This window comes from Embiotoca jacksoni, unplaced genomic scaffold, assembly GCF_022577435.1.
Source record: "Embiotoca jacksoni isolate LCO1_2020_lvr unplaced genomic scaffold, fEmbJac1.0.p SCAF_7, whole genome shotgun sequence".
In the NCBI taxonomy this organism is placed as follows: domain Eukaryota; kingdom Metazoa; phylum Chordata; class Actinopteri; family Embiotocidae; genus Embiotoca; species Embiotoca jacksoni.
In genome coordinates, this window is record NW_027185425.1 from 7564411 (window position 1) to 7585644 (window position 21234).

Below are 21234 nucleotides of genomic sequence, written 5' to 3' on the forward strand. Positions count from 1 at the left end.
ATCCCTCCATTCCTTCTTGTCTCTATCCAGTCTTTTCTGTCATCTCATCAGCTATTCTCTCTCTCTCTCTCTCTCTCTCTCTCTCGCTCTCATTCTAAACCATAACCCTTAATCTCACCAAGGGCCAAATCAGCAGATTAGAAAGAGAGTGACTCTCTCTCAGACTTTGCCAAGCAGTTTAATGTTCTGTTCAGAGAAAGTTAGACGCAGATTAAATCCAAGAAATCTCTTTTTCTCCTCTCTTTTCAATCCTGGCACAAGAGTGCAGACGTGCAACAAGCAACAACAAATCTTCCTCTGTGCCTGCTGGTTGATTTAAATATCATTGGATGTAGCTGGATTTTTCAGTGTATAAAACACTTCATCTTTAAACCCTATTATTATTCAGTTTGACATTTGTTGACTGTAAAGTCTATTTGCTGTGAAAGTCTTCTTGAGATATATGATAAACTTCAACTTTTGGTAATTTATTCACCTAAATCTGTTATTTTTTTTGTGTGTGTCTTCAGGCAACTGCAGCATGAGCTAGGCCAAACTGTGGTAAACCTTTAAAATATTCACTGGTATTAAATTTGCATCTTGAATCTATTCCTTTAGCTTAAATGAACAATACTTTCTTCAGACAATGTAACATTTATTTCTCAATAAATATTGCATAGTCTACAGAAGCAGTCTGCTTGTCACCAGATACAAACTTAAACTGGAAAACCTGTTAATGTCGTCACCCGCTCCAGCCGTGACACGTGAATAAAAGGAGCATCTCCTTCAAGCCATTGATTGTGTGGGTTGGTTAATCAATGGGGAAACAGGTTTAATGCATAGTAGAGTGAGAGAGACAAATATTTACAAAGTGCCACCCCACAGAGTGGTGGCAGCCTGCCATCATGATGAAAAGTGTTGCTTCCACTCGAGGGTTAATCAATCTCTTACATAATAATCAGGGGATACGACAGCACCGGGGTTCCGGGCTTATACGCAGGCATCCTTGGGCGCATAATGATGATGCGTGACAGAATATTTCCTCCGGGCTGCCGTACACCGCACGCATCCATCACTACCAAGCAGAGGGTAGAAGTGGTGGAGACAAGGGGAAAGCAGCAATGGGTAGGAAGAAATTAAAGAGGGGAACAAGGGATGTTGTAATACAAGCGCGTGGGTGTGGATTGCTGGTTGCCTTGAGGATCAAACAGCAGGCATGAAGGGTAATGGGGAAACGGTGGTCTTCAAAGAAATGTGGGTTGTGTGGCAAGTCTGCGTGTTTATGGGTTTAAAATTTTTTATTTTTTTTTAAAAAGGCAGGTGTTTCTATGGGAACCTCGTCTGTGCTTCTGTGCATTACTGCACACTGACATTTACTTTACATTCAGAAGAGCGTGACCGCGCACACACAGCCAGGTTTCCTCTGGAGATTAAAGATTACAATTTTTACTTTTCCTAATCCTGCTATGTGTCTCTGCAGCTCTCTCTTGCTCTGCATTTATAATCCATTTTGAGATATTTCTCAGCTGAATCTGAAATGCAGAAAAAAAAAATTCATTTACATACTGAATATATTTCCTCTTTTCTGTGGATGTATCTGGGCTCCTTTGATCTTACTTGAGATGTCTCTTGATCTAAATGAGACTGGACATCGCTTAAAAAAGACCCACACCTGTCAAAACGGTCTCACTATTAGCAGTACATTTTAAAGCAGGAAACATTTCATCTGCATTCAAGACCTATTACAATGGCAAATGTAGACAAAATGATATATCGTGGGGGGTTTGAGCAGCATGAGCAACATTGTAGGAAGAGTAGAACCTCTGAAAACATCAAAAACAATAAGGGTTCATCCATCTTTCAGTAATTTTGTCTGTGGTGCAAAGCTCCAGAAGATGCTACTTCTGCTACTATAGATATAAATATATAAGTCAGGAATATATAGTTTCATTTCTAGGAAGTCCAAGACATTATCCAGTACATTTGTGTAAAGTAGGTTTACGAAAAGCTCTTAAAAGAGGGGCAGATAGTACATTTGTTGTGGACTGTTCTCGGTGAAACATTTGATTAGGAAAGCTTAAGTGACTTGGAATAAAAACAACAGTGGCCATGTTCATTGGGATCCCGTGCAATAGCTTGGCTCATGATGTCCTTTAAAGAGCTTGGAGTTTGTATATCTGTTTCTCAGCATTGAAACGGCCGACTGTACACACGCCAAACCATTCGAGTGTTGCTTCAGGGCAGGTCGATTAATGTCCACACGCAGCCTGCAGACCTGCAGACCTGCAGACCACAGTTCTAAAAAGGCCTCGTTCAATTTCACACATCTCAGAAAGGTGTCCAATGAAGATTTGTCAATCTAAAAGCCACATAGTTGGCGATGCTCTCAATACAAACGTAAGGCTGGGTATGGACCTTCGATACTTTTATGGGACTGACCGAATTGCTTTAATACCATCTAGTACTGAAAAAAATGCTTCGTCATTCACTGTCAAATATATACAGTATATAGACAGCTCCATGTAGGCTCTACTTAGGCAGGCGCCCGCATGGAGAAAAGCAGTTGGTTTTAACTTAGAAAATCTTACCTTGGAACACCTTATTTCCATAATTGACCGCATGGACACATTTCTGCACTTAAAATAGAAAGTGCAAGTACACAAGTGCACGATTTGAGACACAGCCAAGGTATCAGTACTGGCATATACATTTTTTTTTTTTTTTACTACTACTCATCCCTACACAAACTTGAAAAACAATGTGATAAAAAAAAACAAAAAAAACTAACGAATAAAATGAATTATTTAAAGAGTTACAACTGCTCGTTTTTAATTTACAAAAAGAGAAATGTGATTGTCACTACAGATTATTGCATACATGCAAATAGTGCATGTGCAAAATATGTATCTGTTTCTCTCTGCGGCGCACATAAGCAGAGAGTGTGCTACTGCTCTGATTGTCCGTGGCAGATCTATCGCTCCTCGTTTGATATTTCCCCCTCTGATAAAGCCTGGGGAGGAAGCGCCGGCTCCGCGGCCGTCCTGCTCACCCGGCCCCCGCGCCCACAGTTCCCGGTAGGTGGTGTTTTCCTCGCCCGCCTGCCGTGCCAAGCGCGACATGTGACAGCAGCGGCACATGGTCTCCCAGAACCCCTCCCGCCCCCCTTCCCCGCACCCGACCGTCTGAGAACACCCCTCGACAAGCTTGGCGCACTCGTCATGTTCCTTCTCGCTCCCCAGCCAGCAACCCCAAATGACTATCTTGGAGGCACGCACGTGCATTCAGCCACACATAGGATACGTGGAGAAGAGCAATTAAACTCATGTAATGACACACGGATGCAGAAATGTAGGTGAGCATTAAGCCCCCCCCCCCCCCCCCCGCGCCCGAGAAGGGAAGGCGAGATCTGTTCAGATCAAACCGTTCACGTATGCAGGGATGTCGTTGCCTCCCTCTTGATTTCCACAGCATATACCTTTTGCCTGCTCTGCTCTCGCGTCATTAGAAAGGGGGTAAACATGCCAGGTTGTGTTCATGCCAGTCACATCCAGCTGTCATTATAATCTGGCTGAGCTACCTTCCTCCCCTTCCCGAAATCCTCTTTTCTCGAAACCTTCCTCGCGTCGCATCTTTCCCTCTGTGCTTTTTGCTCCGCCATATCCTCTTGTTCTTTGTCGCTTCATTTTGGTCTTTTCACCACAATCTCACCCTTACTCGGCCTTTAAATTATTTAGGTGTAGTCGCACAAAAGAACATGTCAGCTCTCTTTGACTACTGGCAATTCATACAGAGAATAAACATAATCGCCAACATAGGTATCGCCAACAAATTCTTCGCATAATCACACAAGTGAAAAAATTTCCAGGGACCTTCATGATACACTTCCACTGGGCATGGGGGTGGGGGGGGTGAAGTGAGGCATGGAGGCTATGTGTAAATAAAACATAATTTCCTTGGTGACTTGAATGGGATCTGAGCATTAAAGACATTCGGTCTCCAGTGTCCAACCAGCTGCGTTAATATTTCAATTATCCTCATGAATAAATGAAGTAAATAGGCGCTAACATTATTCTTGGTCTGCCTCTGTTGTGCTGGGAGAAAGCTGTGACACGCAACAAGACTTCTGCCAAAGCCTTGTTTTGTAATATGGTCAGACTGATGAGCTATAAATCCTTAATGATTTGGGAGATATGGAAGGTGTATTCTTCTCTGGGTTTACATTTTGTTTTTAATTAAGAAAACAAATTTAGATTTCTGAATGTCTGTCAAATGAAATCCACAGTGCAACAGATGGTAAATAGGTTTTTTTTTGGAAGCTGTGATCATTGAAATATATTTGTACTTTACTTTCACTTGCACTTTAGTTTTTATATTTCATATCATCATGTTTAGCGCGACCGAGGGTCAGAGCTGCGCTCAGGCTTTTTGGGCAAACAGTGGCTGCTCAATAGAAGGTTAACTCATCTTTTACCAAACAGGACCAGGATAGTTTTCCATTATTTTTCACTTGATGTCACTGATGACGTTAAACGGAAGGTGACATCATTTTAAAATCCCAATAATATCACAACTACCACGGCATACATTCAATATGGTATAATTACTTCTAAAATCCTGCCTTTCTTTGCATCTCTGAAAGTTTACAGATTTCCTTTCCTCTTCTTCTTCTTCTTCTGCTGCTGCTGCTGATGCTAGTATTACTTCGCTTCCCCTGGGCTTCGCCTCCATAAATTGGAGCTTGCCGTGATTTTTCTATCTGTCACAGCTTATTCCGCACAGCATCAGAGTGGAAGAACTTTCTCTTTCAGACACCGCTGACATTTACATTTGCCCTCTATCAAAGAAAGAAGAATGGTCGTGACCCCGCGGTACCCTTGCCGTCGTTGTCACATATTCTGCCTTGAGGAATAACAGAGCGAACACTGATGCCCTCATCAATGCAACGTCACTGACAGCGTGAGTGAAACACGCATGCAAACGCTATCATTTAATAGTTTCAAATGTGTAGGCATAATATTTTTTTAACTTTTTTTTTTTTTTTTTAACCTTAAATTTGCAATCTAGGAAGACAGCTAATTGTTGTACCGAAGGATACTTTTTTTTTTTTTTAAATTACATACAATATTATTGAAACTATCGATTCATAGTTTTCTGTCTATATTTCTTGACATTCCGTGCAATGAAATAACAATTGTGATGAATATAATCACTGTCGCTACAAATTCTGCAAATATCTCCCGCAAACAGCCATAAATACCGGTGGGATTAAATCAAACAGAGTAACAGGGAAATCCACTGACAACAGCTTAATGCTGCTAAATAATTCCATACTTTAAGAGACACACAAGACAGACAAGAAGGGATGCTGCACACGGTTGAGAGGTGGAAGGCGCATTTCTGAAAATGTGATTCCACTGAGCTGAAGACGCCGGCATGAAGGGCTTCTAGAAATCAATAGAAGCTCCCCTGTGTGTACGACCAAGTCAACAGAGCAGAGAGTGGCACAGAGTCGGGGCATACAGATAATATTTATGTAGAGGGAGGCTGCCAACAACCGCCAGGGATCATGTATAATTCCGATTCATACATCCTAAAAGCAGCGATCTAGTAAATATAAGGCGTGTTCATTTATTCAATAAGAACGCATCCAGCAACAGGTCAGCACTGGAGAATCGGTTGGTATGCCACCTTTAAATATTAATGCACACAACCCCAGGATTGTGTGTCTTATTCTTTTTAAAGTTCAGAAAATGTCTCCGAGCACACAAAAACACACACTCATCTATTGGGGGTCTGCGCATCTTTGTATGTCCGCAGACTGTGAGGTTGTGCGAGCACGGCTGCGACGTGACTTTAGGCCGAATCGTGTGCGTCGGTAACATTTAGTTGTGCTCACGCGAATCCAGTCAACAGCAGCGATGATGGATTCCTACGGTGCCGACAATTAGCAGATTTACCAACCTCATGAATAAAGGCACACCATTTGCACACCACTAACTCTAATTGACGTCCCCTTTCGACACAATTTACATACATTAGAAGACGCTGCGTTGCCAAAGGAGTCTTTACACATTTGTCAGAGCCGAAAGGTAAAAACACAATTGCATTAACACAGCCATGTCAAAAATTGTTTAAAACACACATGTTAACCGCATTCCTGTTTTGATTTTCCGTATTCCCCTGAAGCCGATCCTTATGGGTTTAATGGCTACGCTAATTGCTAATGTTCCACTGGAATACTAATAAAGAGTAGTAATTAGCGTAACATGAACTGTGGCTCAGTGGGGACGAGAGTTGGTTTTGCCTTTTAAAGAGCCTGTAAAATGGAACTGAAATCCCTGGCAGGGAGTGGACATGTAAAATTAGCATTTGGGTTGTTTGGCATCACATCAACAGCCTTTACACCCTCTTTGCAACCACCACAACCCCGTGAATACGCGGCCGTCCTTTCCGTCAGATTGAGAAACAGCCAGCCGAACATCAGTCCGGCCAGTAGACGGCTTGTTTCCAGTAACGTCGGCACATGCTCATGGACAGCTCCGCCAGTGACTGTAAACGTTCATATGAATACAGCTTCGGAGTAATGCTCTCCGTCCGTCCAGATGGCCCGCTGGAATTATCTGCCTTACGTGGGATAACGAAATCTCACTCACCATCCCACTGCTTTCTATTGAATGAACGTGATAAGGCATCCTTCCTTCTCACAGCTTCGGGTGTCATCAACCCAACCAGTTTTCCCTGTTCATTGGGCACATCAATCACACACAACCGAGGCAACAAAAGCTTACGGAAGCCCAATGCCCATCACAGTACAAAAAGCGGGGATGACGCGTGGCAGGGATGTACATACAGTACATTACTGGGAAATGGGAGTCGCCTCCCAGACACGGGCTGCAATTTGAAAAGGCAAAATGCACTTCACTCTCACGTTGCTTCAACAGCTTAATATTATTGTATACATTACCACGGCTATTTCATTTCTTTGTCTATCTTGTAAAGCCCTGAAGCGTCTGAATACGAATGGTTAACGTTGACCGCAGATGACCTTTTTCCTGGGAATTTCAAACATAAAGAACCCGTTTAATAAAAGATGGCTGGCAGAGAGAGTGGAGGCCGGTGTCTCTTGGCAGCAGTGATGAAAACCCTGGGAGGTCATTCCTCATGAAGCATCACATTATTTAAAAAAAAAAAGAGGTGAGGTGAAAGAAAATGTCCTGAAAGAAATCAAGTGAGGACACGATTAAAAGACCACTTAAAATATAATTTAGCCTTATAATAATAATAATAATAATAATAATATTCGGGTGCAACTTGATCTATAGGGTCAACAAACTGCCATTTTTAAGTCGCAGCAAAAGGGCGGCTTCGACCGTTCTTCTTGGATGTTTCCCAAAAGGAAGAATAAAAATGGGCATTCTGTTATCCACCCGTTTTTGAAGTCAATACACACTTGGGCTTCATGAACAGAGAAGCTGCTTTCTGGCAAATACTGTTCGGCATTTGGTCAGAGGCACAAAATCAGCATGGAAGAGCATCTAATCACGTAAATAGTGTTATCACCAGATAAGACGGTCTAAAATGGGGATTATTAGATTACACTAAATATATCCCCTGAGACTCTAGTCACCACATCAATTTAACATCTTTTGAAATCAGTGCAATGGAAATAGATATGAATGTTTTTTTGTTTTTTTTATGCTTTTAAAGTCAGATCAAACTTTCAAAAATGCTGAGCAGCACGTAGTTCTTTTTTTTTAGTGTTGTTTTTTTTATATATCTTTCAAACTGTTAATAATAAGTTTTGCTGGTTTTGAATTACTAATTGTTTTGTTTTGTTTTTTAAATGTCTAAAAGGTAAACACTTAAATCTTTGTTCAGAGTTGTTTTTTTGTTTGACTATTAGGTGAAGGTTGAAGAGCACGCATGTTCTAGGTTAAAAGGTGTTTTTCAGGATCACGCTAATTTTCTTGAAGTATACTTCTCGAAATGCATATTACACCCTTTTACAGTATATTGTGGCGCTCCTTTGTGTTTTAAGATCGTAATTTATTTGTGGCATCTCAAAAAAAGGGATTGCCCCTCGCAAACATCAGCTCACATGCTTGATATTTGAGGCGATGGGTGCAAGAGCTCAAGCTGACAGTACATTAACAACACGGCTGCAGATCGATGGGACATCCAGGTGGAAATAAAGAAGCACAGTATCACCAGCGGTTTGTAACTGCAGCATGCAGGCAAACTGGGGAGGACAGAGAAAGTGGTTCTTTCGGTCAAATGATGTTTTCCTGCACCTATTCAATTAAAACGCCCCAACAACTGGAGAACTTTGCTTTTTCAGCTAAACAATGCAGAGCTGCTCAAAACTGCATTCAACTATTTGGAATGAAATACTAAACACATCACTTTTCACCATTCTTCTACAGGAGCATAATGCTTACCACCCAATCACACACATTCTGTCTGGTCTGATGTCAGCGAAGAAAACTTGAAATCTACAAACATTTATCCAACCCTGCGTCTGATGGGGAATTGGTTTTGAACACGCCATTTACCAACAAACTTGTCTGTCACTTTCTTGATTGGTAATCGGGTCAGCTGCCTCTGGTTTGTTCTTGGCCCCCTATCAAACCTTTTACAAATAATGATGTGAGATAACGGCCCCACAGAGACCCAAGCTCTGTGTCTGTATGTGCACATGGGCGTGTGGGGGCGTGTGGGGGCGGGTGGGTGCGTGCGGGTGGGGGCGTGTGGGGGCGGGTGGGTGCGTGCACATAGCAAGAAATGGATTAATAAAAAGGTACACTCAAGACTGCTGCTACCTCTTCTCCCTATAAAGAAGGCAATACAAGTCGCCTGGCTTACAGTAACAGTTCATTAGTCAGATCCAATCAGGAGGCCCCTACCCCATCTATCAGCTGCAGTCTGACACAAGCCCTGTAACACTAACTGCTCTGTACAACCACAATTCCCCCTCTTATAGCCTGTAACATGGCTTGTTTAGTGACCTATCAACCAAAGAGAAATTACTTCTTCTTTGCAACATGTATTTACGGTGTAGCTATTTCAGTGTGTAATGGTGTGAGTGAGCGTGTGCGTGTGCGTGAGAGAGAGCGAGAGAGAGAGAGAGAGAGAGAGAGAGAGCGAGATAGTGATAGAGAGTGTTTCTGGGGCTGTGGATTGGGGCTTGTTTGCCAAATGGAGTTGGGACTGCTCAAAACAAAATGCTCTGACAAAACACAATTCCACTGATACAACATAAGAAAGAACAATTTAATTTGTTTTGCTATCCATTTATCCAACTCTCCAGCCATGAACACACACACACACATACACGTATACGACATACAAACATATGTACATGCACAAAGATTAGGACTGAGTCACAGCTGATAGAGCCCGGTTGGAAATGATCTCTTATCATCATTGCACAGCCTTTTATGATCGCATGTGGCACGATTGCCTGCTTTGGATGGGCATGACAGATGTGTATACCAGAGCGACTGTGCGTGGGCACTTATGGAGTACGGCTGGTAGCGTGTGCGTAGGTTACATCTGTGATTCTACTGTCTGTTGTTATCACTCTTGGCACACAATGGGCTCACCAACTGCTTTCCGCTAACAGGGCCCAGCAATCAGAGATGAGGAAATGGTAGCCGACATGAGCGGCAACAAATGGACAGAGGTCTGATGTGTATCAGAGCAGCATAGAGCTGCAGTGTGCCACGTGGATGCATGCGGGGGCCCGCTACCAGCAACAAATCCCAATGGTTACACTTACGGACAGTCCATGTACATACAGTCAGCGTGTTGTCAGTTAAAGCAGGAAAATACTGGAAAACGTAGACGCTACAATGTTTGACAGCAGAATCTAACTGCCGCACAGCAGAAGCGGAAAAGTAAAACACAAAACTTGCAGTTTGTTTCCTCGCAGCTGGGTGAGCACATATGCATGAGCTGTTGCTCAAGGACGCCTTAATGTATTAGGTCCAACAGTCAACATCTGCAGCATAATAAACGTGAAGGCTGAGCTTTTACCAGGTTCTCAATAAAGGTTCTTATCAGCCTGATTTAAACAGTACGGCTGAGCATCTCTTCTAGAGGAAGTCAAAGGGACAGTATTGACATTAACATGTTCTGCTGCCCCAAAGTTAATAATCTGTATGTTAAATTTCTGTGTGAACAGTGGAGTTGGTCTTACTTTTGGTGAGGAAATTGTTGTTATCTTCTCATTGTTGTACTGCATGGAGTTCAGCTTTCAGCTTAGTGTTTAACGGCATCCGTTAATTGCTTTTTAACAGCAGGAAACCTCCATTACAGGGTCCACTGCTGGGTGCGACTCGAACACTTTTCTTAGCAGAAGAGACTGTTGAAAAATAACTATTTCTTCCAAGTATGTGTCATGATGGTATCGCATTGACCAAATTAGCTGAATAAATAAACATTAATGCATATTGGGTATTGATCAAACCTAGATTCTGTCAATATTACTGTGTGGAAAGAGTTATCTAAACACACTGCATCATGACATTATTTGAGCAAAAGAGGAGGAAAAGATTTTGACCAAATTGGACTTCTTCAGCTCCTTTCAAGAATGACCTTCACTGATAAAGTGCAATTGCTATTAACAGGAAATAAACCGTTTATATCAATCACTTTGTTACTATAACATGTTATCACATTATGACAAGGAAATCTGTGCAGACTTTAGTAGATTAAGTAGATGGCCGTGTGCACTTTGGTAAACGTTATTTTTATCCAATGCCAGCTTTAGTAGGGCAGTGCCAGTACCTGAACAAGACCAATAGCGTTGGGAACTCATGTTTGTGGACAGGAAGTTGCAGCTATATGTGCAGGTGCGAGAGTGTACGTGTGATAGAGAAAGATTGCAGAGGTCTATGCACTTGTCACGGTAAGGAAGATAGAGACCAAGCAAGCAAGGCCACTATTCTTCTGCGGCACTTGCCCGAGTCTCGGAACATCCCAGCTGTGGCCGTGACAACCAAGCTGCCCCTGGGAACAAGTGTTAAGTGCCACTGACCCCTGAGAACAGGATGAACACATGCTAGAATCATACACATTGCGTGCTGCTGCAATCATGCAAATGCTCAGGCAAATACAAACAAAGACAAACACACAGTCAAACATATACTGTCTGTGGTGGCTTAACGCGAGCACCTGCCACCTGCACCAAGTCACTTCCTTTTTCAAAGTAAGCATAATCAGGAACATGCCATACGCAGGTGTACCGAAGTGCACACAGTGATTCCCAAGAAGCAGACAATGGCTGACTCCTTGGTTTTTGGCCAAGAATTACATGAGCTTTAATGTAATTACAGGGCCAGCAAGGACAGACTCTCTCTGCTTATTGCTCTCCCCTTCAGAGCAACAGACAGGAACATGCACAGAGCATTTGTCCAATCTCTAATGACAACGGCACACCCGTTCCACTGTAATCCCTTCATTTCTGTCCACTCACGGGAAAGGTACGGGGAAGCAGAGAGGTGAATGGTGTGTCTGTGTGTGAGGGGGTGAGGAGTGAGAGGAGCAGTGGTGATGGAGAGAGGGGATGAAAAATTTGTAGGATTAAGGCATTAAATGCCTGAAAAAGATGATATTGTCATCATTTTAAAAGGTCATCCAGAGTAGTAGGACCTTGGTCAGGGTCTTCTTTGTTAAAGGGTTAAAGATCAAACAACATTAGAGGAGAAACAATATTAAAAAAAAAATTTAAAAAAAAAAAAAGTTGAAACACATCTCATCGTGTTTCTTTCTCATACACATGAGCAGCTTTTCAGTGATGGAAATTCTGCAGACATGCCACAGCAGGGAACCTCTCCCGGGGCTGGTAACCATAAACACTCAAACGCATATTCTCCTGGATCTTGTCTGCAAGAAAGAGGGTTCAATCGATTAACTACAACGTCACAAATATCACTCTGAAACCATTTACCAACCTAAACAGAGATGCTGCAAAAACCATGATGCTCACACCACACTGGGGACTTCAGAGTGATTTTTTTTTTCAGCAGTTTGCAGTGAAACAAGCTCCAACAGCAGATAAACATTCTGTTAATTGTCTGTGCAAATGGCTTGGCTGGGGATCAACGTTAACTTTATGGATGCACCAACAGACTGACTTAGTGTTGCATTCGACGTGGCAACCATGTTGTCAGTATATTTTCAGCACTATACTGAATAAAGCTGTGAGATTTTCATCCACATCTCAGTTCTCTATAAACTTATTTAAAATTGCATTTTCAGCAGGGGGGGTTTTCTGCCTTTATTCTATCTTACATTCTATCTTTCCACTTTACACCACCCCAATCTCATCATTTTCTGCCTCCCCCACCTCTTCATCCAGCCTCCCACCTAGTTTCTATCTCCTCTGTGATTTTCCAGTAGGTGTCCCTCCTTTACCGCTAACAGTGCAGTCAGAGAGTAACTGTTTGTTTAAATGTTAATGGAAGCCAGATGCCTTATTTGCCACATTTTGGAGTCATCGTGCATCTCAATGACAGTAGTCTTAGAAATAAAGAAAGAAAAAAGGTGAGGAGGGGGCATGCCAACAGATGCCTCATCATCGCATCTGCTGGTAAAACACAATAGGATGGCACAAACAGAGGGAGATTATGAATTTGACAATGACAAATCCATTTCAAACCTAATTGATGATCACAAACGGAATTCATTAAAGCTTGTATTACACAACTGTGCCGCCTGGTTGTAATTAAGATGCAGTGAATTTGGAGCAACATATGCAAAGATTTAAATACTGTATTCGTCTCTTCAGGTGAAGGGACTGTGCTAAAATATATTAAAGTATAGTTGAATGCTGTTATTAGCATTTATTCTGCCTATTTGTAAGGGAGGTTGCAGACATTCTGGCACTGATTTATACTCCCTTCTGCTAGTTTTTCCCATTCATTTAACACGAAAATGATGGTACACTGTGGAGTACAGTCCACTGACCACATGGTGAATGCGGCTGAGCTAATACGAGGGCTCTTGGCTCCATGTTATTTAATACAGTGAGCTAACAAAGAGCTAAATTAGTATCCAGCCAGTTGCACTAATGAAGGTCTATGGCGAGACTAAATCGAAAAGATGAGCAGCAATGATAGTGACAACAGCATTCTTCTGTGATCCATTTAAGAAAACGGTTCCAGTGTGATTCCTGATTTTAACAATATCAGTGAGGTCATTCAGTTCCTCTCAAAGAATTCACCAACCACTGAGATATGTACCAAATTTCCCCACTGTGGGATTAATAAAGTCAATCGTATCTTATTTTATTAATAATATAATAATAAACTGTATTTGTATAGCACCTTTCATACAAGAAATGCAGCTCAAAGTGCTTAACAGCTAAATAATTACATGCAGTGTTTCACATAAAAACAGATATAAAGGAACAATTAAAAATATAGAAAAGAAATTAGATAAAACAGATAAAATGCATAAGAAACAGATAAAACGCACAATAGGAAGATAAGTGGAAAATATAAAATTGAGCAATATGCATTTCAAGGAGCGGTAGTTCAAGTGCATGGCAGGTGTAAGAGAGCTTCAAGAGTAGCTAGTTAAAGGCTGATGTAAAGAGATATGTTTTGAGCTTGACCTTGGGCACATAGGACTCCTAGTTTTGAATCTGACACAAGCAAGCATGCTCAAAGCCTCCTGCGCACTCTTCTTTTGCAAAAAGAAAGCATCATATTGCAGTTTTGGCAATTTCAGTGCCTTTAATGTAAACTTTGCTTCTTCCTTTTCCAATGTACAATAATGAACATTGCTACGATCTGACACGCATGGATTGATGAAAAGTGTTTTTAGTCAGGTTGAAGGATGTTGTATAAAGCAATCTGATGAGGCTGTGCGAGGCTGAACAACACTTCACGTCTAGCTGCTCAACTGACCACACTATCCTTGACCTCGGGCAGCGCTGCGGGGGTGCCAGTTGACAACAGTCATGACCATATGTGGGAGTGTGTGTGTGTGCCGAGCGTCTCTGCGTTTCATTTATGTGAAATGATGTGTGTGCTTGTGTGTCACAGTATCTTTTGTACAGCCAGCTTCGGGGCACACACGAGCCTTTAATCAAGAAAGTTCACATTAATGGTCGTCTCACTCCAGCCCTCCAGGCCGCTGGCAGCCTGACTAAACACAAAGGTCAGCAATTAGTGCTCAAATGTAGTAACTTTATTAAAATTGTGACCATGATTCCTTAATTATGTGTGAAACAGAAGGAGAAAACATCAAAATGAAAATAGTCTAATGCACCTGTAAAGTGATGTAATTGACACAAGCACACAAGATCGTAGTAGCCTTTAACAGATCTAATGTGCATACCTCGTTGCATGCAGTAATTGCTTTTTTTCCAAATGGCCATTAAACTATATAGCCTCAGAGAAACAATGCAAATGGCATTACATTATGATCCAATAAGAATTAAGAGGCTGCCCATTTCCTCTTCCTGCAGAGAAGATGATATAATCCTATTTCGGGATCTCCATCTCATAGCCCTACACATCGCTTTGCCTCTCCCCTCTCTCTCTCTGATTCTCCCCTGAGATCCTGTTCGTTCTATGAGAAGGGCTGCTGCACATTGATCCCCACTATCTGTGTCGGGTCAATGGATACAGCCAGACTCAGCACTTTCTGTATGCCTAGAGAGTGCCCAGGCTGTCACATGCTCCTTCTCCCTACTATCCCTGAACGTCTATCCTCTCCCAAGAATGGTGACAGGCAATCTTTGTTGACCCTCCTGGGTCACCGCAATGGCACTAAACAGATGTCAGATGTCTAGATAATATTTGGCGTACAAAATAAGACCCTGACATACAAGATGTTCTGCTTCATTTCCACAAAAGCTCAAAGGTGAGTTACAGTGTGTGAATCAGTAAGCTCAGTAAAGCGGAACTCTGGGATTCCCCATCTAAATAAATACATAAATGGTTTTCACTATAAAATGACACTTTGCCAAAACAAGTGTTCCTCAACCGCAACAAGAGCAACAGCTCTAAAGCAGCTCGCTTTGACTTACGACATGTGACAGTTCCCCGAAAAGGGACCCAGGAACATGACTCAGCGGGCACATGTAAAAGAGTCTTTACGAAGAAAAACGAGGACGCAAAAAACAAACAGGCCGATGCTTAGCAGCACGGTGACCTCCATTATGTTAATGCTTTTTCACTGAAAATTAAACTTCTTCTGACAAAATGACAGAAAGCCTCACATGCGCTCAGGGGGGTGTTCAGTCTCCTGTGAACAAGTGTACTGTACAGTGGTTTCAGGCTTGCCAACATGCGTACAAATGCGACATGTTGCATTCTAGTTCGCCGAGGTGAGGAAGAGGAGCAGCTTAAATCTGTGTGCAGCATCTCTGAACATCCGTCATTGCTAACATGGTCTCAGGAGGCCAATAGTACTGCATGGGTGGACAGTCATGTACTATAAATACCCATCTGCATACTGTATCTGGTGCACTGCACGTGGGCAAGAAGATCTGCATCTCATACTGCAGACTCTTGTGTCTTTGTGGTTGTATTGACTTGCTTTTAAAAAAAAATACGTGTGTTCACTCTTCCCTGACTGTTACAACATGAAACACAATCGTAAAGGAGTGCAACACCTTTAAGGACATTAAGCGAATGTAAGGTTTCTGCTGCAAACTGGGGAATGTTCTCGATTAAGTGATGACAGAAGTGAAGTTTACAAAGATTCATTTGCTTGTTGTCTCAGATTAGACTACGATCGTCACAAATAATTTTTTCATTTGACAACAGAAACCAAACGGTAGCTGCGTCGCTGCATTGCCAAGGCTGTCGCTTTTCATTTCGAGTTCAAAGAGCGGTTCAAATGCGGAGCAAAATGTTAATATTTACTTTGTAACAACTGTATCAGATTGTAAAATTCACAACATAAAAGTGCATTGGGCTGTGATATGTACTCTAAGAGATGTTAGGAAACTGCACGGTCTCTCTCACCTATTATCCACTGCTTAACGTGAAAATGGATGAAACGGTGAGTCACGCTAAACGGATCATAACACGCAACCCTCTTTTGGATTTGAGAAACCGCTTTGTGGGTTTGCTTCTAAAAGAATTTGAATGTTAGTTCTCATCTGTTAAAATGGGTTTTTGAAAAAGTGACAACCCTAATGGGTAAAATTGTAAACTCTCTTATTGCTCCAGGTCATGCCACGTGTGCGACGCTCTTTTGTTCCGTCCTCTGCACGGCTTCATACCCGACCGGAAGCGTTTCAGAAGCAAACTGTTTTTTCTGCCTGATTTTGCTGACTTGCTGATTTTGGTCATTTTTCCTTGATTTTTGTGCTTCTAGTGGGTAAACTTTAAATGTTGTTATTTCCTACTTTCCTAACTACTTCAGATAATACAGTGCATATAAACTGTAGCAGGAGGAGAACACATTTCTTATTCCACCTGACCAGGGTGGCAGACATTCGATGGAGAGTTTTCACAGGGTGTATTATTTTGGAAATTCAACGGATTCTCTGTGCTGTTCCTCTGTCTGACTAAATGCCGTAATGGAAGAATTTAGACTTTCCTCTTCATCAAAGGTATCTCAAAATTCTAAACATTGTGCTTTATTCCCATTAGTTAACATAAACAGTCAAAACACAGTCTAATTATCACTGTACTATACCGGCTGTGAATGTATGAATCCATTTCGTGATTCTGCAACCCCGATGTACATGACGGAAACCTTTTTACGCTGTTGATTTAGCCCCTTTTGTCCGATATGACTTGTGAGCAGAATACAACATTTTACTTTATTCCAAAACGTACTACCACTGCCAACTATTCTGCTAAAATGTGATCTTTTGCTGAGTGGCCCCTTTCCAGGCCCTGTCATTCATCTTATAAGCTGGCGAACTAGCATAGTTTAGCTTCGAACCCTCTCACTGCCCAAAGTCTCCCTTCCATCCTCTTCCAGTGCTTCCTGTCCTCTCCAAAGCTTTGATCCTCTAAGCCTGCAGAGTTACAGTATCAGTCCTTGGTTACACTAAAACCCACACTCGCACATCTAGAGCTGCAGTGGAGGACCAACTCCTGCTCCACCGTTAAGCCTCCCCGTTGATATAATCCATCCTGCTTCTTTTCTACGTCAAATGCTCTGGTTTTAAAGCAAAGACGTATTCTGTATAAGAAATTGCCTCGGCCTACTACAATGCCTTTATAGTCGAAGCATCTCAGGAGCTCAGTCTCGGTCGAATCACACCAGCTCTCATTCGATCCTCATCTTCAGGCATTCCATGTCAGGACATCTGCTCTGCATCCAGTAGCTGCTTCGTCAATCTCCAACACACTAACAAACCGGCCTCAGCTGTCGGGCTTTTTACTGCGGGACAGACGCCCCGAGTGCCTCGCCATCCCCGTCATCGGCACCACCACCCAGTTCCACATCACCAGGGGATGGACCGGGCCTGCTCAGTCTACCCATGGCTCCACTGACGGGGGATAAAGGGATAAAGAGCCTCTGCTCAGGGACTGATTACTTACATCTGCCAGGCTAAATCCCAGTGCCCACACATACACACATGCATGCGTACAAACACCACACAGACACACACTTGGCCTGCTGTTCGCTGCAACAAACACCCTCATGCATGTATTGTTTCCTGACATAAGCATGTGATATGTGGTAGGTCGGTGCCTATATATGTATGCGTGTGTGTGTGTGTGTGTGTGTGTGTGTTTAGGACTTTTATTTATGTGTTAAAAATGATATGGCAATAAATGTACATCAAACACATGTATGGGCAATTGTTAATAGCACAGCCTTCACTAAGTTAATGTTATTGTTGTTAAGCACATTATTGCTCCTATAAACATGTCAATGACTCCAAAAGCAATATACAGTGATAAGCCTGTCCCGGGCAAAGGCCTTTTCTACCCATGAGTGCTCAGGACTGCTGAGACTCCCAGAACACTTCATCTGATATATACAAACAATAACAGCTCCTCATGTCTTAAGATGGTATTAATATCATATTTTTCTCCCCATTGTCCTGTTTTTTATTTTATCATCTTGTGTAAATATATAATAGCAATATGCAGTTCGTGATATATTGCCATTTGTGCTTTTACAGTGCTACAGTGGTCCCTTCTCACCTTTAACCACATCAGGCTGTGCCAGATCACTTCAATTACTATACAGGAAACTACAAGTTGATGGCGGGAGGTTTTTTTACCCTCTCTTGTTTTTTTATCGGTATTGCAGTCAATGGTGTAACAACTATTTATTCATAAGATCTGCCACTAATAAAATATTATTCTGGGGAAAACATGGGCAGTTTTAATGCAGGCATGACATTTCCATAAATAAGATCAGAGCTGGCATACAAAACCAATGTGAAATACCACGGGGTTGGCATTGTCATTGCCACAGTGTAATAGTGTCTAGCCTTTAACCACAAAGTCATCAAATAACACTGTTCTCATGAGTTGCCATTGATTTTCAGTATTAGAAAGCTGGCATCACTATCAGACATTCCCAGCAAGCGGATGCCGGGCTGGCCCACTGACCTCTCGCTTCCAGCTCATCTTTCTCTCCCGGGGAAAAGAAGGAGGAAAATCATAACTCTTATAACAGCATATTAATCCCATGGTCTGAGCACATGCTGCTTCTGAGGGCTTACCCTTGTCAACAGAGATTTGTGTGCTCTTTCACACGGACACACCTGTGCACATACTGGATACTGAACAAGTGTTAGCCAGAAAAAGTGAAAGAAATACTGCTCTCTGAGGCACGGGGGGAGAAGTTACTATGTTTCAATAAGATAAAGTTAAATCAACCTAAGACTAAGCACAAAATTAACTCAGAGTTATAATTTGTATTTGTCTATCTTAGACTGCCTTATATTGGATTTATCTTGTTGAAATTAAACTTTTCAAACAATCTGTATTTTGTGAAGTTGGCATGGCAACTCTTTGGTTGCAATGCACCCTCAAAAGAAGGGCCAGTATTAAAAGAATAACCACACCGTTGACTGATTCCAATAATTCAAATAGATTACAGAAAACAAGCCACTATTAACACTTGCAGAGATTTAGTGAGGACTAAACTTCACAAGGACTTCAACTGGAGTCGTTAGTGTTATCAAATAAATAGATCTTAATTTGGAGCTTCAACACGGTGATATTCAGCTCTTTTCAGCTCTTTTCAAGGGTGCCAGGATTTAGGAGAAATCCTACATCCAATTACCGCCATCTTCAGGCACGAGGAGAACCAGCCCTTTAATCGTTACAAAGATGCACTGATTCGTGACTGAAAAGACAGCTTGTGAAGTGATGATTGCAACAAAAAAAAAAAAAGAGCGAATGCAGCATTTTAATTTAAATCAGTTTGGGTGACAGCGGTGAATGGCACCATCAGGCTGCGCAAAGCATGAAAACGTTTACTATCGGGGCAGCAGGAGTGTGCGCCTCCAGAATGTCCGGGTAATGCAGCGCCTTATGATGGCAGCTTACATTTAAATTCACTATCAACGACCAGCGATATCAGTGAGATGGACAAAGATGGGAAATGGGCACTTAGGCCGTGTTGTCGTGTAGGAAAAAAGAAGACATATCAGTTGACTTTTGCGCAATGAAAACCCGCGCTAAGGAGGCTGCGCAGATACCAAACATAGCACAACCCAGCGTTTCCCCTTGGACGGACGGACACTCCGTGGTGCGCTGTGGGGCAATGCGCGCGCCATGCACATGTGCACACACAGGTTACACGGGCGCACGCACACTCAGGCATACACACACGAGCCACACACAAGTGTTTTAAGCACGGCCGAGCCAACCGGCAGCAGCTTAGTGTTTACCTCGGTGTCGTAGATTTTGGTGATGAGTGAGAACGAGTACTTCCTGGACTCCCGTATGTGCTGGATGGCCAGCTGGACCGCTGGCTCGATCCCTTGACTGATGCTGCTCATCAAGGCCGACTCGTTCATGGGCATGAGGACCATGATGGGCAAGTTTTCCCCGTCCCTGGTGAACCAGCTGTTGTCCTGTCCGTGTTTGGTGCGGTCGTTACACACCTTGGCCAGAGCAGGGTGAAATAGCAAAACGGAGAGGAGCAGGCATCCCGTCGGGAGGAACATCTCCCAGCCGCTGCTGTCCCTCCGGGCTGGAGCCATGCTACCGTGCAGGGTGACCAAATGAAATCCCGCCGTGCCCTCACTGCTTGGGCATCGCAAATTCTGGCTCGTCCGGGATGCTCAGACGCCCGCTCCTCAAGGAAATCGTATTTCAAAACAGAACAGACACGAAAGCCGCAGCAGCCCCTGCAGTGGGCAAACTCGTCGTGTGTATTACTGCAAACTGAGACAATATTTCTGCTCTATAACAGTGCCTGTGTAAGAATATTCCAAGGGCGCAGAGATTCGCGTTGCAGAGGGAGCGCTATCGCCTCTCGGTGTCCGTCCTCCAAACGAGCTCCTGTCAAAACAGCTCTCTAATTCAACACCCCCCTTTCACCTTTAATTTAACCACTTTTCTGAAGCACAACGAGCCTCTGAAGGATGCCCCCAAGACAGGGCAAAGAACCCCGGAACTGTAGACAGAAACCAATCACTCTTGTTGACAGTTCTTGCGGATACAAAAATTATCTCATAAGTAGAATCCCAGCCAAGAGATGCCAACTGTGGGCATCCCTGCCAAACGCAGCGCTCAATGAGATAAATATCGAGATGACGAAGAGATACGGAGAACAGACTAACAACAAATTGAGTTAATGTTGAAAGCTTGACCGGAGAGGTTCGAGGGGGAGATGTCGAGAGAGACTGCCTCGACAGCCTGTGGGACTGGGATGCTCATGTCCGATGGTGCGTCAGAGAAGCGCTGAAGCCGTTGCTGCTGCTGCTGCTGCTGCTCACCGTGCGCGCAAGAGGGAGCACTGAATGTGGAGGAGGAGAGGAAACGAGAGCGGGGGTGGGGGGGGGGGGGTGAGTGAGAGAGAGAGAGAGAGAGAGAGAGAGAGAGAGAGAGAGATACTACAGCGTGGTGGAAAGGCTGCATAGGCTGTACGCAGGGCTAACTCGTCAGCAGCTTGACAGCCAAGGGTGACTTACTGGCCTTGTATGTTCTATGGAGAGACGACATTTCAGACATGAATGGATGCTATACAGTTTGACCTATGTAATTATATCACATGCACAATTACAATTGGTGTTGAGTTTTTTTGTTTTTTTTTAAAGGCTTTTAAACAGGGACGTGAATGAATGCACAAATAGGAATGTAATAC

The 21234-nt window shown here is 42.9% G+C and overlaps 1 protein-coding gene across 1 annotated transcript in view; it reads right to left on the minus strand.

Moving 5' to 3' along the window:
- gabbr2 (gamma-aminobutyric acid (GABA) B receptor, 2) overlaps positions 1 to 20871 on the minus strand; it is a 179009-nt gene extending 158138 nt beyond the window's left edge. Inside the window, exon 1 of the mRNA XM_069175712.1 lies at positions 19814 to 20871. Within this exon, the coding sequence (XP_069031813.1) occupies positions 19814 to 20128 (315 nt within the window). The 5' untranslated portion in view covers positions 20129 to 20871. The remainder of the gene's footprint in view (positions 1 to 19813) is intronic.
- Positions 20872 to 21234: the final 363 nt, after the last annotated feature.